This window comes from Varanus komodoensis, unplaced genomic scaffold (assembly GCF_004798865.1).
Source record: "Varanus komodoensis strain SLA01 unplaced genomic scaffold, ASM479886v1 scaffold32, whole genome shotgun sequence".
Lineage (NCBI taxonomy): Eukaryota > Metazoa > Chordata > Lepidosauria > Squamata > Varanidae > Varanus > Varanus komodoensis.
In genome coordinates, this window is record NW_025335798.1 from 19743335 (window position 1) to 19759994 (window position 16660).

The 16660-nt window shown below is 39.7% G+C and overlaps 1 protein-coding gene across 1 annotated transcript in view; it reads right to left on the minus strand.

Annotated features, from left to right (window-relative positions):
- LRP1B (LDL receptor related protein 1B) overlaps positions 1–16660 on the minus strand; it is a 730365-nt gene that overhangs the window by 575285 nt on the left and 138420 nt on the right. Inside the window, exon 3 of the mRNA XM_044438491.1 lies at positions 9988–10125. Coding sequence (XP_044294426.1) covers positions 9988–10125 — 138 coding nt within the window. The remainder of the gene's footprint in view (positions 1–9987; positions 10126–16660) is intronic.

Here is a 16660-nt window from a genome sequence, read left to right on the forward strand (position 1 = left end):
TCATAAAAGCATTATTCAAAAATTAATAAAGATAATAAACATTCCAGTGTTAGGAACGGTTGTCCTACTGTGATGCTGGATCAGATGAAAGGCTGTATCTGTATCAGAAACCCGCAAGTGAGACATGAGTGAAATAGCATTGTCCTACTCATGTTCAATATTTACTCTCCCCAACTTCCACATTTGAACTTTATGTAATAACTGGACTTCTCAAAACTGCATGATGTAAACATAGAGTAAATAGATCAGCACTGAGGTAATCTATTACTGTTTCCTTACTTTTATTGGGAGTCATCTTGACAAGATCAAAGATCCAGCATTCTAGCAGGTTTCGTTTTTTAAAATTCCTTGACAAGCCAGTGCAGATGTATTTATATTAAGACAACAGAGGCAGAGTCTACTTTGTTATTAATCTGAAATTCTTTTATTCCTTCTAGCAATATTGTACTTTTTGTGGGTCAAAAAAAATTCCTATGGGATTTTCAGCATCTATTGATATTCCTCTTCCTTATTGCATAAAGTACCGACAGCTTTCTTGATAAGTAACAGGGAACTTTTGTGAGTTTAGTTTCTGACAGTTTGGCAGTGTTTGTAATGAATTAAATTTTAAAAAGGTTTGGTCATTGACAGTTACAGTAATCTTAGATACTCTTCTGAACTTTGCTTAAAACCTCTGAACCTTTGGGAGCTTTCTCTTTTTTTTACTCTATTAACACTTTAAAGAACACTGGCTGACCAAACTTCTGACAAGCTCCCTCAGGATAAGCATATCTTCTTCTAAAGGTGCTTCTTGACAGGCCCTTTAAAGTCATTAGTCCTTTAGTTCCTTCAAAGTCTGCATGTCTTTTATTTCACCCTGATCCTTATAACAATTTTTTCCAGTGTACTTTAGAATTCAGCAGTCAATATTAAGGCAGACCCGCTAATATGAAGTGTTCTCTGGCATTACTTCACACATTTTAGATTATTTGCCTGAATGAGAAATTAAGGACCGTTTATGGTCTTGGCTAGAATCCAAAGTACCACACTAATGCCTTTACATGACCAAAGAGACTTTGGGTTTTTGTTCCCTCAGCATTAAGTGGTGAATTGTGTTTGAGAAGGAAAAGACTTTAAAGCAGTTTGTGATGTGGCAGAGGGCTCTTCCATTTAAAATGTCTCTCTTCATGGTAAACAAAGAGGCTCTGTGGATTGCAACCCTCTTTGAAGCATTATAGGAAGAGGGGAAAAACACAAAAGTACTAAACTTACTCATTTCTTTAAAACATTTTGATCCCAATGATCTCTATTTGGCTTACAAAACCACAACAGCACATTAGATAATACCTAATTTTAAATATATAAAAATATGCAATAAAAACAATTCTGTATTATATAGTAAAAAAAATCACTCAACTGGTGATAGGTGAATAAAAAGTTTTTGGCCTGGCACCAAAATGAATAACACGTCAGAGCCAGACACACCTCTCTGGGGAGCAGGTTCCATAGCCAGGTTGCTCCCACAGAAAAGGTCCTTCCCGAGGTAGAACTTATGTCTCTACCACATTTGAATCAACCCTGTTATTATGTTTTCAGGATTTAGTTGGATATTAATAAGATAAAATATCACAGTACTGAATAAAATGATATATAACTTTGATTTGAAAGATGTATGGAGAAAATTAAAAGATGAAAAAAGATTTACTTTTTACTCATGGGTTCATAAAACTTGATTATATATTTGTATCTAATGGTCTGTTTTCTAGAGTGTATAATTCAGATATAGGTTTGATAAAAGTTACTGACCATGCATTAATAAATATGAATTTTAAAATTAAATGTAACTATAAAGAAGCTAAAAGATGGAGGATGGATACAGGTATTCTATGATATAAACATGTAATAGATAAAATGGAGAAAGAACTGAAAGAAACATGAGTGATCTTCAGTGTCTAAAACATCAACATTGGCAGTGCAAAACAGGTCGAGATACAAAGAGCCACAGGAAAGCCAATACAAAATTTCAATTACACAAATTTGTTTGATTGCGTTCATCTGCATTTTCCTATGCCTTGTGGACTCAAAACAGTTACTATTCTGCTCCACTGACTTCAAGATTACTTTGAATGTGTTTCATATAAGCAACTAGGAATGAATTTGAAGTAGTCAATACAATAGTCAATAGTTAATATATTAAAAAGTAAAATAAAAAGAATCCCAAGTAAAATAAAAAGTAAAAAGAATTCCGAGCTCATCATACCACTTGCTATCTATCCTGAAGAAAAATATAAAACTTGAATGTGCTATTGATACCTTATAAGCAACATGCATTGTATTTTGTGTTTTTCTGACTTGTTCTGACAAAGAATTTCAGATAGCTAAACACCAATAGTCACCTCTGAAGGACACTGAGACTCATAATGTAAGAAAATCAAACATAATAACACTAGTTTTATTCTCTACTGCCATGAAGAATTTATGCAGGAACAAACACTAGTGACAAAAACAAACTACATATGTGTCTATAACTGATAATAAAGAAAATAGCAGTGTCTCTATAACATCACTTGCTTTATTCAATTTTCACATGCATTACAATTTCATCCTGCAGATACAAGCATAATTTTACTGTATAGTGGAAAGTGTGTGCGCCCTCTCTCTCTCTCTCATAGGATCATTTCAAATGCTAGTGACTGTTAGTGTAACAAATTAACTTAATGGTGGCATTTAAAAAAAAACAGTTAATTAGTTAAATATTAGACACTAGATTTTGTTAGTTCTTGGGGAAGCATGCAGTCTCTCAACTTCTGCCCCACCCCCACCTGCTCTGAAAGGGATAAGAAACTGAATACTGAACAAGTGCATGGATTAAGAAAGAATTTTAAAAAATAAAATAAAAATCCAAGAAAGCATTCAAATACAATAAAGTCATTTTGAAACAAGTAACCATATCAACCTTTAATGTTAACTCTATTCATCATTAAAACGTCATGTAAGCAATGTATATACCATTTCAGGCCAACCTTCCCATAATGATTTCTAACATCATTATTCATGTCAGTTTAAAAACAGCAAGTGGCAACTGAAGCATTAACCTACACAATTTAATACCAGAACAGAATTAAAATGTCTTCAGGGTCCACCAAAAAGAAAATAAGGAGAGAAGCAAGCACAACTCTGAGACTTTCCTAAATATGGGACCATAGCAAAAAAGCCTCTGGTTCTTACACTCACCATTTAAGCACTGCTATTGAAAGGCTCAATTCTGAATTGGACTTTGAAGTGAACATGCAGCCAGTGCAGGTGATGCCAATTGGTACATTTGATCCAAATATCTAGGAACAGGTGAGATTTTTGCTTCAATTACTTCTTGATAAGGAGGTATCAGAAGCTACAAAAATCTGATTTTCCCAAGGAGCAAGGAGGAGGAAAAAACCCCATAAATTCCTGTATCCAGGACCAAGATAGAGGAAATCCAAATCCAGTATCGAACTAGTTTCCTTATTTTTAGCAGTGCTTTAAAAGCAACCAGAAAGAGCATAATCTCCATGCTGGGGATAGATATAGCAACTGAATTTGGCTGTTACAGATGAATGAGGATTTGATTTCAGCTTTTTTTTTGGGGGGGGGGGGAATTTATCCAAATTTGTAAATGCCTTCACATCCAGAAGAAAAGTTGATATTTTAAAGAATCATCTCCAAAGACTGTCCAAAGTAAAGTTAAGCTATGCTGGATGCAACCAGGATGGGAGTAATGGAAGCAGAATTTGCCTCAGTGTAGTAAATCATGGGGGGGGGGGAGTATTTGAAGCTCAGTATGTTAGTGGCAATCAACATTGCTGATAAGTGAAAAATTAACTCCACAGTAAGAAATGATGATGCCTCTGGTACATTCCTGGGCAGTCTCTTGGTCTCTGGAGAACTATCCAAACTGAGGTGAAAGCAGATAGAACTATTCACATTCATGACTGTAACAAAGAAGAACGGGGCACTACAGGCCTATCTAAATTATAAGCACCCTCTTCTTCTCCAGGCATGCTGCAAATGCTGTGGTTGGTTGCCTCTGTTGCAGCTGGAATGAATTCCCCGATAAGACTTGAGGCCACCTTGCTGAAGCGGCCATGTTGTGTTTGCCTTTGGCTACAGATTGCTGTTTGAGAACTTATTTACAAGGCTGTGGTGAATGTTGCTGGCTTGCAAGCATTCCAGAATCATCCTACCACATAGATATCTTACATTAATTGTCTGTGGCAATCACAGATTTCAATGTGGGCGGAATGTAGCTCTTTTCTACTTTTTAAACATTTCTGGATGGTTCCCTAGAGACTATTCTTACTTGCCTAAGGAAGCTTGGCAAGTGGCTATTTACTAATTTAATGCATGACTTACATAACCCTTTCCAAACCTGTTTTAACTATAATGCTATTCATCAGTGGGAAAAATACATATTATATGCACGCATAAAATACACATATTAAACCTAAAGTACCATCCTGTTTTTTCACATTTAGAGTTATCATGTAATTGTTGCACTATTCAACAATGAAAGTGGGGTGGCAACCAGGAGAAAGGCCTTTTCAGTAGTAGCACCCCATCTCTGGAATATGCTCCCTGAAGATGCACTCCTGGTGCCATCCCTGCCATCTTTTTGGCACCAGGTGAAAACCTTTTTATTTTCCTTTCATTTTAATAGTTAAGTCTGTTGTGTTTTATTATCTGCTGAGCCAGTTTTAAATATTATTTTGTTATGTGCTGTTGTGCCTGGGGGTGGAGGGGTTGGAATAATTCGAGCTGCTGAGATGTGTCGCCCTGTGATAGTTGTCTTGCTTTAGTCTTTCATTGTCCATTTAAAGGTGTATCTTTTGAATTGTATATATGATTTTTAAAATTTGTAAACTGCAAGTAAAGAAATAAATAAATGAAAGCTGAAGGAGCTGGCTGCTGCATTAACACAGTTGCTCCTCTGGGGTGGATGGAAGTTTGTAACTGTTGTGCTCAGTCAAGGCGGATAGAAGGAATTTCACATTATGGATATGGGAGGCATTGCTTATTTCTGTGCCTAGCAATACTTAGATACAAATCGTTTGTTCAGAAGCCATGAACTCGAATAGTTCAACAATTACTGAATATCTTTAACTGCAAGTTGATAGGACTGTAATTCATGTTTAATGTAGATTTTTCCACTGAAGAAGACCATTATGGTTGAAATACATTTAGGAAAGTGCACTGTAAATGTGCACAGCCTGGAATAGAAACCAGTTTTGATAATGTGTATATAAATGACATTAAAGGACTACTTCTTGAATATGTTAATTATGGGATTATATTATAATGAAGTTTGTTATATTTTAATATTCTTTTTCTACATTTAGGTACATATATATATATGTACTCTCCTAAAAACATTATTGCTCGGGTGTCAGGATTGGTTTCAGAATGCTATCCTCTTAAGTGTGTTACTTTCATATAAGCTATTAAGTATGCTGGTTTCCTGTATTATCCTGGCAAGTAATGATAGAAATTTTATGACTCATCAGGTGCAGAAGTATGATGAAAGAGTCATCTTTATCCATCCAAACTATCAGTATTTCTGGGAAGAAGATGCACACGAGAGTCACAGATAGAGGACAATTCTTTTTCCATGTCACCACTCCTGTATAAGATTCAATAAACTGAAAACAAGTAAGCAGGCGAGGTGGAGCCTTAGCCAGTCATACAGCATGTGGAACACAGCAAAGCAGTGATGCCACTTGTTTCTGGAGATGGTGGCAGTGCTGGCACAGGGTCCAAAATTATCTGCTTTCTGACATAAAGTCAGGTGTAAGTAGGAAAAAAATCTAGGGTGGAGAATTGCTGAAGAAGAGACTAAAAGAGACTATTCCATAGCCACACCCTGATCTAATCCAGTTAAAAGTATCTGAGTGTCACCTTCTGCTATAATCAGACTAGAGATCTGCAACTGTCAGGGAAGACTCATCCCCTCCAGGCAAATTCACATCTCAAGTGCATGTTAAATTGGGCTAGTTAGTTAGACACATGTTAAAAATCCTAAGCAAGCTCAGTGAATAGACTAGAAACACATTTTTACCAGGTCAAACATCTGCCACCAAATGTTATCCAGATTTTTTAAAATTAGCCAAGTTTGGATAAGGCCCAAATAATATTACCTTTGTGGCAATTTCCGCATCACCTTAATCACACTGTCCATCACCCTTCTTCAACCTGATGTCGTCCATATATGTTGGACTTCAACTACCATCAGTCCCAGTCAGCTTGGCCAATGTTCAGAATGCTGGGGGTTGTATTCCAAAATGTCTGGAGGCAACCCAGTTGCGGAGGCTGGAGTGAACTATTTGCCTTATAGAAATGATTGAATCAGGGCTATCCTTGTGAATTCCCCACTCACAGCCTGTGCCATCAGTAACCACTGACAAGGGGTAGGGAGTAATACCAGCATTAAGCCCTGACTCATACAGTGAAAGCTGTCTCTGCATTGTGGCTGCAGTGTGGAGATCCTGTCACAGGGATACCAATTCCCACATTCACTTTTGCATGTAACATGCATCTAATGGGCTCTTTTCTCCTATGCGGGAAGTTGCAAGTTCAGGGCAGCAACCGATGATGTTTTTACCTTGAAAGTGATGTTCTAATGACAGAATTATAGGATAACTATTATGGTGCTTATCTTGATTAGTGAATGTTTGCAATAAAGACAAGAGAAATGGAGCACTTCTCTTAAAAGCCATGTAAAGACTCCTTTGGGAACAGCGAACAGGCACAACTGCTTTTGCAAGGAGATCTGTTTTGCTGACATGCTGTATTTGATTGTCTATACAGATCTGCCAGTCTGAGGTTAGCTCTTCATGCATCTGATGAAGTGGTCAGTGTCTACAAAAGCTAATGCCAGAACAAATGCATTAGTCTTCCTGGTGCCATAAGGCTTTGTTGGGTTTGCTACAATAGACGAACATGGTTGTCCCACTGGAAACACGTGTTTTTATTATTTGTTATCACAATCAAAGCTTGCCTCTTTATTATGGGTCTTGGTGAGCCAATATGCCCCTGTAGAGATGTATCTGAACATAGATAAGGACATACATACATTAATGCAAAATTATTCTTTTAATTTATACCTTTTTAAAGTGTTTGACTTTTAATCCGTTTACTCCCTAGACCCTGTAACAGTATTCATCTCCCTGGCTTTAAGCTTTTAAAGTGACAAACAATAGCCATTATCTGTCACTTGAACAAGCTTTTAGCTTCCACTATCTCTTAATAGATTCAAAGATATACATAACAATTATAATTTACTGATCAGCAGTGTTTTTGGTTAAAAGAGTCATATGAATTGTAATACAGCATCCATGTCACTGATTTGTTGCTAGGCCATGCTACAGGATTCTAATATTAATTTTATTCGTAAATTGCCATATAAACCTACTTCACAGGATTTTTCCAAACAGGAGCAAGTGAACATGCAAGCAGCACGTTATGCTGTTGAGAATCCAAAAATACCCTATCTAGAACCTGCAACTGGTTCAGAGTTTCAATGTTATACTTACAGTTTGCAAAGAAAGTAAGTGTTGGTACAAGAGCCAGCCAAGATCCCTATAGTTATTTTTTTATTCATTGCATTTATAACTTGCCTTTCCTGCTCTTGCAAGGAAGCCGGGGGGGGGGGGGGTTACAAGGTTCTCCTCTCCTTTTTATCCTCACAACAACAGCCCTGTGAGGTAAGTTAGTCTGACAGTCTGTGGCTGGCCCAAAGTCTACCAGTGAGCTCAGATCTTCTGAGTTCCAGTCCAACATTCTTAACCACTATTCCACACTGGCATAGTAGAAAACACTACTCCCTCCTAACAGGTCAACAGCAAAGTTGTACTAGTTGTGAGGGAGAGGAAAGGGAAGTTCCTATTGTATTCTAGCACATGGCCCACATCCTCTTGCAGCTCCCTCGCCTCATGTCACTTCCTGTTGCCCCCATTTTAAACCTTTTTTTTGGTGAAGGGGATGGCTTCATAGTACTGACAGAACACCCACAATGCCAAATTTAGCTTGTTTGCAAGTAAATTTGGCTCTTTGGATGCTCTGTAACTGTCACACTGCATCAAAAGCATTAAATGTAGATTAGAAACAACCTAAATTTAACCACTGTAGTTGCACTGTGGCACTACAGATTGGTTTGTTGCTGAGGGGATTTTGGTAGTTCTTTCTAGGATGTTGGTGATGTGGCTGGGAGGTTATAAGTGGCACCTGGGCCACCAGGAATTCCCTACTGCTGTAATCCATGTAACTGCATTAACCAAACATATAACAGTAGACAGCTCCAGGAAGCACTGTCTGCCTTATCTATGCTGCAGAACACTTTGAGAATTACTCTTTCAGAAGAGAAGAGTAAACAAATATCAAAATGAAACAAACAGATTAAGGCTTCCATGCCTTCAATATTTGTACACAAATAAGGACACCAACCATTTTAATGAGTTGATTTTTAAACTTGCAGTGTGAATAATTAGGCATATTCATTCATTCAGTCATTCATTCATCAGTTTCAACAAACTTGTATGAAAACACTCTTATAATTCATGTACTGTTTAAAGTTAAGGCCAAAACAAGTACTGTTTTAAGAATTGCAAATGGCATGTATTCTTTCCGCTCAACAACTGTTCAGATAGCAATTTATAGTATCAAGATACCACATTTATTTAGTGTCATTCTTAACACATTAAGATTCAACTTCCCAGAGGTACAAAGATGCAGTGAATGGAATCATTTCCTATTTTTTATACTGCTGCCCCCTCTAAAACATCTTAGGGCAGGGACAAACTTCACAGATGCCAAGGGAGGACTGTCAGTGCAAATTTGATATTACATCAACCAAATTTCTAACCATAGAGACAATCTGAGAAATAAGTCTTCCATGGGTTTGCATTTACAACTACTACTGAAATTAGCTCATGGTATGCTGGAATGCAGATGTACTATATTTCAACCCCTTTTTATGAACTACATTAAAAAAATATATCAGGAGTGGATGAAAGACAGGGTAAATAAAAGAATTGATAAAAGAATGGTCCAAAAATACTAAGGTGGAAATTAAAGCATGGGGATTTTGAATCAAGTGCAGTTCTGTAGAAAGGGATATTAAAGGAGATGGAAGTGGGTTGATGAGTGGAAGGGATGGGACAGAAAGCAGCACTGCTGACCAATGCACAAACGGAACTGGGAGATGAAGATTAATGATACACACAGGGCAGGTGGGGGAGAGGGAAGAGTCTAAGCGAAACTAAAGCAATGAGACTGGAAAATGACCGGGAAAGCATAGTGAAGTCGTAAGTTCAGAATGATTATGGCTAAGCTGGAGAGGGACATGGAGAAAGGCAGAAGATTTTATTTAAATAGACTGAAAGGGAAAAACTGTCAGAAGGCACAGCCAACAAAAGGCAGAGCTGTTGATTAGAGGGGATCAGAGCATTGGAAAACACCTTAACTGAATGTACAAAGAAAAAGAGGCATGCTTCAGATACAATGGAAAAGGGAACATATGCTAGCTTATTTTTACTGAGGCTACAAGAGGTGATCTTTAGTCATTCATTCACTGGTCGTATGACATGTGATATAATGACAAGGGTAGGTTACAGTCAGTATCAACAGTACTGGTAGAGGAAGGAGCTTTCAGAATTGCAGCCACAACCGTCCCTGAGTTCACAAGTCTCACCACTGAGGATATGACAATATTTTGCAGCAGAAAAGAGGCCCAATCCAGCTGAAGTTCAAGAAAGCTACTTGAAATGTAGTATGTGTATTCTATTCTGCCAAAATCTCAGTGTGTTGGAATGTGTGAATGGAATGTATCCATGATCCAAAAACTAATAAATAGATAAACAAATCCTCCTTCCCCAAAAACAGCTTTTGAAGGAGCAAGGTTTTGGGCTTGCTGCAGATTCAAACCTGAAAAGCATTCTGTTGAGCTGTTTCAAGGCTCTTTCTCCCATCAGATTCACTTACCCCGACAGTGTGCACCTTCATCGTATCCATCAGGACAGTCATACATGCCATTACAGAGTTGGGACAAGTGAATACATTTGTCAGTTCCAATACATTTAATGTGATTCAGAGGACACTTGGATTCTAGTTCTTCAGGACCTAAGAAAGAATAGATATGGACTAATTAATATGCAGTTTGATTCTATTCAAATAAATAAAGATTACTCAGGCAAAGAAAGCACTGTACTGTCATGTATTTGCATATTTTCACTTTAATGTTCGCTGCAAGCTTTTTTATGCATTTGTCTACTGTGCAGCTTTTCCGTGCATTACCAGCAGAATTATAGTCTCTTAATAAGGATTAACATAATTAAAAGAAAATCAACTGCTTAGAGAGGATTATTTTATAAAATGAAGACTATGCAATTTATCATTTTAATGGCAGATTTACTTTCCTCTAAAGATTAGGGATGCTGAAATTTATATTTAGCAACATTAGGGACACAGTATAGATATTTTCACATATTATTTTATTATTATTATTTAATATGATTACACAAAAAGTCTGCTAGCCTTAGGCAAGGATCTAACAATTCAAAGTGAAAAAGGGAAAGACAACTTAAACAAAAAAACATTCATTGTTACTCTAAAAGCATTTAAAACACACACAGAGCAGGTCATGGGTCATTTTTTTAGCATGTGTCTTCCATGCATAAAGGTATTTACCTCAAAACAGTGGTTCTGCAAATGTGAGTTGTGACCCACACATATGTCCAAATGTGTTCCTGGATGACTTGCACAGGGAGGGGCTGTTTTTTCTCCCAGTTTCTAAGTATCTCTTTTTTTTAACCAGACCAGAGTGAGCTATTACTGTTGCATATTCTATTTAAGAAAAAGGCTCCCTCCACCTATTCCTTTATGCCATGATTCAATACTATTTCAATCCACACCACCTGATTATAGTCATATTAACACTTAAAATACATATTTTCCATTCTCTGTTGCAGTGGGAGAAAGGAGCTCTTGAAAAGGTGGTTGTCATATTGATCAGAACCTTGTTATGATAGTTCATGCTCAGCTGTCCCTCTCTCCGTTTTCCTCTTCACTTAATAATAGTAAATTTGATATGAATAGAACAAAGTGACAGTAGTATTAGTACCCTTGACCAAAACCTCCTTCAACTTGCTGGAGTCCTCTTATTCAACCAACTATCTGGAGTATCTGAGACCTAGTGAGTCTTGAACCTATTCAACAAACTCCGCATCCCACTTAAAAGTATTCAACATCCTGAGCCACAATTCAAATAACACAGAGGCCACCGTTCGTTCATCCTCCCTCCCTCCCTCCCTCCCTCATTTTGGCTCTGAAACAGCTTTGGAGGCCCTGTATTGGAACCTATGCTGGGAGAAAGAAAGAGTGTGACCCTATTCGTACTCCTGGACCTCTATTGAACTTCCTGGTATCCTTCTGGGGTGACTGTCTGAACTGGGAGTGAGGAGATGGCAGACTTCAGAAGGTACTTAGGAGACAATGCTCTACTCCTTGGATCCTTCACTGTGGGCTTCCTCAGGGGTCATTCTTATTCCCCATACTATTCAGCCTCTGCATGAAACTCCTGAGTGAGTATGCTAATGACACACAGCTCTTCCTTTTTGTCATCCTTAGCAGGTAAAGCTGTAGATGTGCTAAAATTAGCTTTCATAATGGATTAGATGAGGGCTAACAAACTGAAGATCAATCCAGACAAGACTGAGATGCTACTAGTGGGTGACCAGATGGAAGGAAATTAGCTTGTTCTAGAAGGGGTTGTACTCCCCTTGAAGGAGCAGGTTCATAGCTTTGGAGTGCTTCTTGAGCCATATTTGTCACTTGATTGCCAGAAGGCTTCAATGGCTCAGACTGCCTTCTGCTAGCTTTGGCTGGTAGCCCTACAACACCCCTATCTGGACAGAGATAGCCTGCAATCAATTATCTATGCTGTGGTGATCTCTGAGCTAGAGTATTACAATGCACTTTGCGTGGCACTGCCCTTCAAGACTGGAAGCTGTGGCTTGTGCAAAATACAGCAGTCAGATGAATAACGGACACGAGATGATCTGATCATATAACACCAATTCTGGCCTACTTGCACTGGCTGCCTATATGCTTCAGAGCACAGTCCAAGCCTGTATGCTTTCAAACACGATTATTTGGGACTGCAATATCTGACAGAACACCTCCTCCAAGCACCATCCACCTGACCACTACTATCAAGCTCTGTGGCCTGCCCTGATAGCTACCTCCAAGGGAGGCTTGGTTGGTGGAAAGAAGGAGAAAGACCTTTCCAGTGGTGACTCGCCAGTTATGGAATGCGACCCCCTCTGAGGCCCACCTGGCACCAGCCTTACTATCTGTTCAGCACCAGGTCAAGACTTTCTTTTACCACAGGGCATTTATCTAATTTGCTGGGGCTTCATTGGTTGTTTAATCAGATTCAATCGGGTTTTATCTCATTCAAATTATTGGTATTTTATATGGGTTTTAAATGTGGTTTTAAATATTTGCATGCCAATTTTCTCCCCAGAGTTTTTATATTGTGTATTTTAGATTGTTTCAATGGATTGTTGTAAATTGCCCAGAAAGCTTCAGCTATTGGTGGTATCAAAGTTAAATAAATAAATATTAACTCCAGGTTGTTTCTGCTTTAGTTACCATTCTTTGCCGAGCTTCTTTTTTAAAGGGCCCTCTAGTACTATTCTGAAACTCTCTCTTGGTTAAAGCTTCATTTTCTTTTTTTCCCTTCTCTCCACTCCATAGCACTTGTGCTTTCTCTTACACTCCCCCTTCTCCTCTGTACTGCTGTAGTTCTGCACTTTTATTGCCTCTATTTCCCTTCTTTGCCCCTATCTATTTTTTTCTCATTTCCCCCACCCCTCCCCTCATGGGATTTGGTAGGAAACAGCAAACAAGAAAATCATCCTCCAGACAATTCACACACTGGGGAAATATTAGATGTAGGTGAGATATGCAGGTGGCTCCAACCTTGTAAGGAAAATCAGCATTGGGAAACAAGAATTTCCCCAATCCTTTCCTCCCCAGCCCCACAAATTGATGAGACAGGGCTATTGATCAAGGATATTTAACATTTCCTCAGTCCTGGGTTGGGCAAGAGTTGCATGCAGGCAGCTCTTAGGGCTAATGCATCTTAGGGCTAATGCATTTCAGGCTTGGTCAAAACTATGGTATATTTATTCTTCCAGGATGCCACCTGGTAGCTTATACAACTGGAAGGTTCATTTAACCCTACCAGCTGATACCAACAGGTCCAGAAATAGGTAGCTGATCTGAGATAAGCTCAGCTTGATCTTTAGGAGTATGAAGATGAGGAAGCACTCTGCAAACATCATTCTGAACAACACTATCCACTTACTATTGAAAAAAATTCTGCTTTCTTACTTGGGACTGCTCTGAGGCAATTTGGTTGAGGGTCAGACTCTGAGATGAATGTGTGAAAAGAAGGAAGAAATCACCTTCAAACATTAAAATGGCAATCAGAAAAGCTCTATTATTCTACCTAGAGCAAGTTAATTGACACTACTTTTCTAAATCTACAGTCCTTGCATGAGATTACCTTCCATTATACTAAGTCAATTGGTTTCACTACTGTAGGAACTCTTGTATAGAAAAAACCAAAGATTCTGGAAACTTTAAAATATTATCTGACCTCAGATCAGTGAATGGGATCATGCAACTACTTGAAAAAAGCCTATTTGTGAACAAGGGATAGTTTAAAGTGAAGATAAATAGGGTCCTGAAATACAAATTAATCACAAAACTATATTTCCAAGGGGAATTTTTATTCTGTTTACAAAAACAAATAAGCAATAGATTAAGAGGAATGATTAACATACAAATGTGATTATTCTGACACTGAGTGGTCTGGGTATATGTAGTTAATATTCTTTCTCAGCACATTACTCTCTCAAGGCCAGGTAATACTGTAAAATAAATTTGTACTAGAAATTGAATCAGAATGCCTTTAAGCAATGGGCAGGCTTTTCTCCTTCCATTCAGGGTCTCCTTGCCCTAGTGCTTTTCCAGTACTAGAGATGCGAGGTCAGAAGGAGAATGCACTCAATCCTTTACCTTCAGAAAAACATTTTTTGGATGCAAAGGTCCTGGGAAGGGAATGCCTGAACCCAGGCTCTCCCAACTGAGTGCTTTCCAGCTGTAAAGAATTTCATCTGCCAGTATATTCTGGGATCCTGGAAGTTATAGCTGCAAACATTTGGAAGGGGCACAAGGTGAGTGAAGGTTTCCTTAATCTAAGGAAAACTGTAGAGGGCTAGAATTACCACATAAGGACATGGTTAGGGCTTGCTGCATGTTAACATTGTTACTGGAGCAAAATAAGTGATGGCAATTTCCTGAGCTGCCCTCCCCTTCTTTTATACAGTACATAGCATACAGATGGCAATTTATAATTATATAGTTTTGTCCTGTATTCAAAAAGGAGTATTGTAAGTCAGGTCATAGGGTAACTGGCTTAACAGGGGACCTGCGTATCTACTCAGCTCTCCAGAGTATCATCGGATATGTAAGGGTAAGGTAAGGTAGGAGTCTTGCCTTAAGGATTGCATAGTGAGCAGATTATCACAGAGTGAAAGAGACCAGCAGGTACCAGAGAAATGGGATCTGTAAGAATGGCCAGTGATAGTCCTCCTGAAACTCTAGAGCTGCAGCTGTGGTACACAAGCCCTATTGGGTGCCAGTGGAGTAAGTTTCAAAGAAAAACATGTGTGAAATTGGAATACATATAAAAGTTTGATCTGTAAAAGGCTCTAGCTAAGCTCAGGTAATCACACATTAGAGATGTCTTTGGCATCTATCCAAAAGGGTTGTATAGACGAGCGGCCCTGGTCAAATCACTGGTATATATTTCTTTGTGCCGGCAGCAAACCTGCTACCACCGCCACAACCTTCCCTTGCCCAGCACTCACCCAGCGGTTTACCTTAGGGCAAAAGGATGATGGAGGTGGTAGTGGAGGCTGCTGTAGTACTGAGGGACTTTCCCTGTAGGACGCATGTGCTTTTCCACAATGGAATGAGACTACAAGTTCTCAGCAGGAATGGTATTCCTCTAGAGATGGGAACACCTTTGCCACATCCACACCACCCTTCCCCAAGGATTACATAATTTTATGGGAAGATGTGTATGCTTAGCTGTGTTTAATACTTGTCATGTTTGTATTTCTATGGATTATGTTAAGTGATAGTATCCCTAAACCTTGGCCATTGTGCACTATAACAGACAACTGCCATTGGATCTAAAATCAGTCCACAAGATTCTGCACCAAAGAAGATATAAGAAGAAAAGATATGAGCCATGCCAAAGCCAGAGTCCATCTAGTCCAGTGTTGTGTTTATACCATAGCCAATCAGCAGCATGTGGGGAACCCAGGAGCAGAACACAAGCACAGCAGTGGTTCCCACCCATGCTCCCCAGTAACAAGTATGCTGTTGTACATTCATGTTGAATTGGGCTGAATGGAGGGCCATCAACATCCCTTGTTTATGGAGACAAAAGGAAGAACTTTGCTTGTCCATTTAATGGGGCAGGCTGCAATCTAGGAGTACTTGAGAATAACCGAACATGTTCCTTCACCTGCACACTGGGATATCCAGGAACGAGGGAAGGATTTGCCATTCAAGTGGTGTTTTCAGATGCATATGTTTTCTTACAGAACTTTAATATGGTTGCCATTTACTCCTTTCAGGAATACTACAATGCTTTACCTGGAGGGTAGAGGAAGAAAATAGCTGTCACTGGGGTAGCACTCACAACTCCCCCTGACAGGAGTCACACATGGGCAAGATAATATGGGTAAGATACCTTACCTCTTATGGGTGAGATAAGAGGACAGGCCCACCACCACTGCCGCCCGGGGACTGACTGGCCACCGCACCCGCTGACACTGCCGCTGCTCTGACAGATGGCAGCCACCGCAGGACCGGGAACACTGCTGGCCTGCGGCTCCTCCACCTGTGCCGGCGAGTTCTCCATGGGCCCTGCCCTTGCCCCTCCTCCCCCTCTCCCCCCCCGGTGTAGGTGGCAGCTGTGCCGGATTGGGGGTGGGGTGCAGGGAAGGGCCGTGGGCTTAACTCGCTGGCCTCGGGGCAACAGCCTAAGGATGTTGTCACCATTTGGGACCGTTCGGGGCTGGGCTGGGCCAGGAACTTTGTGTTTTTTGTAGTGAGTGGGTTGGAGGGTTTTAAATTGTATTTTATTGTATTTGTTTTAGTGACTCCACATCTGGCTGCTGCTTTTACGGGGTTGCCTGGGGAGCGCGTGGGCTCCACCATTGGGGTGGTATTGGGCAAAGGGAGAAATGGCATTGGGGGATTAACATGTTGGTATAGAAGGAGGAGGGACAGATGGTTGATACCTGTTCCTCCTTCTGGTTATTCCTCCAACCAAAAGGTTCCAGGTAAGCTTATCAACCACCCCTCGGACCTGACAGTGTTGTTGCTTAATGCCAGGTCAGTACATAATAAAACATCCCTCATCCATGACTTAATTGTGGATGAGGAGGCCGACCTGGCTTGCATTACAGAGACCTGGGCGGGAGAAGGTGGGGATGTAGCCCTCTCTCAGCTGTGCCTGCCCGGGTATCTAGTTCAGCACCAGTCATGTCTGGAGGGGAGGGGAGGGGAG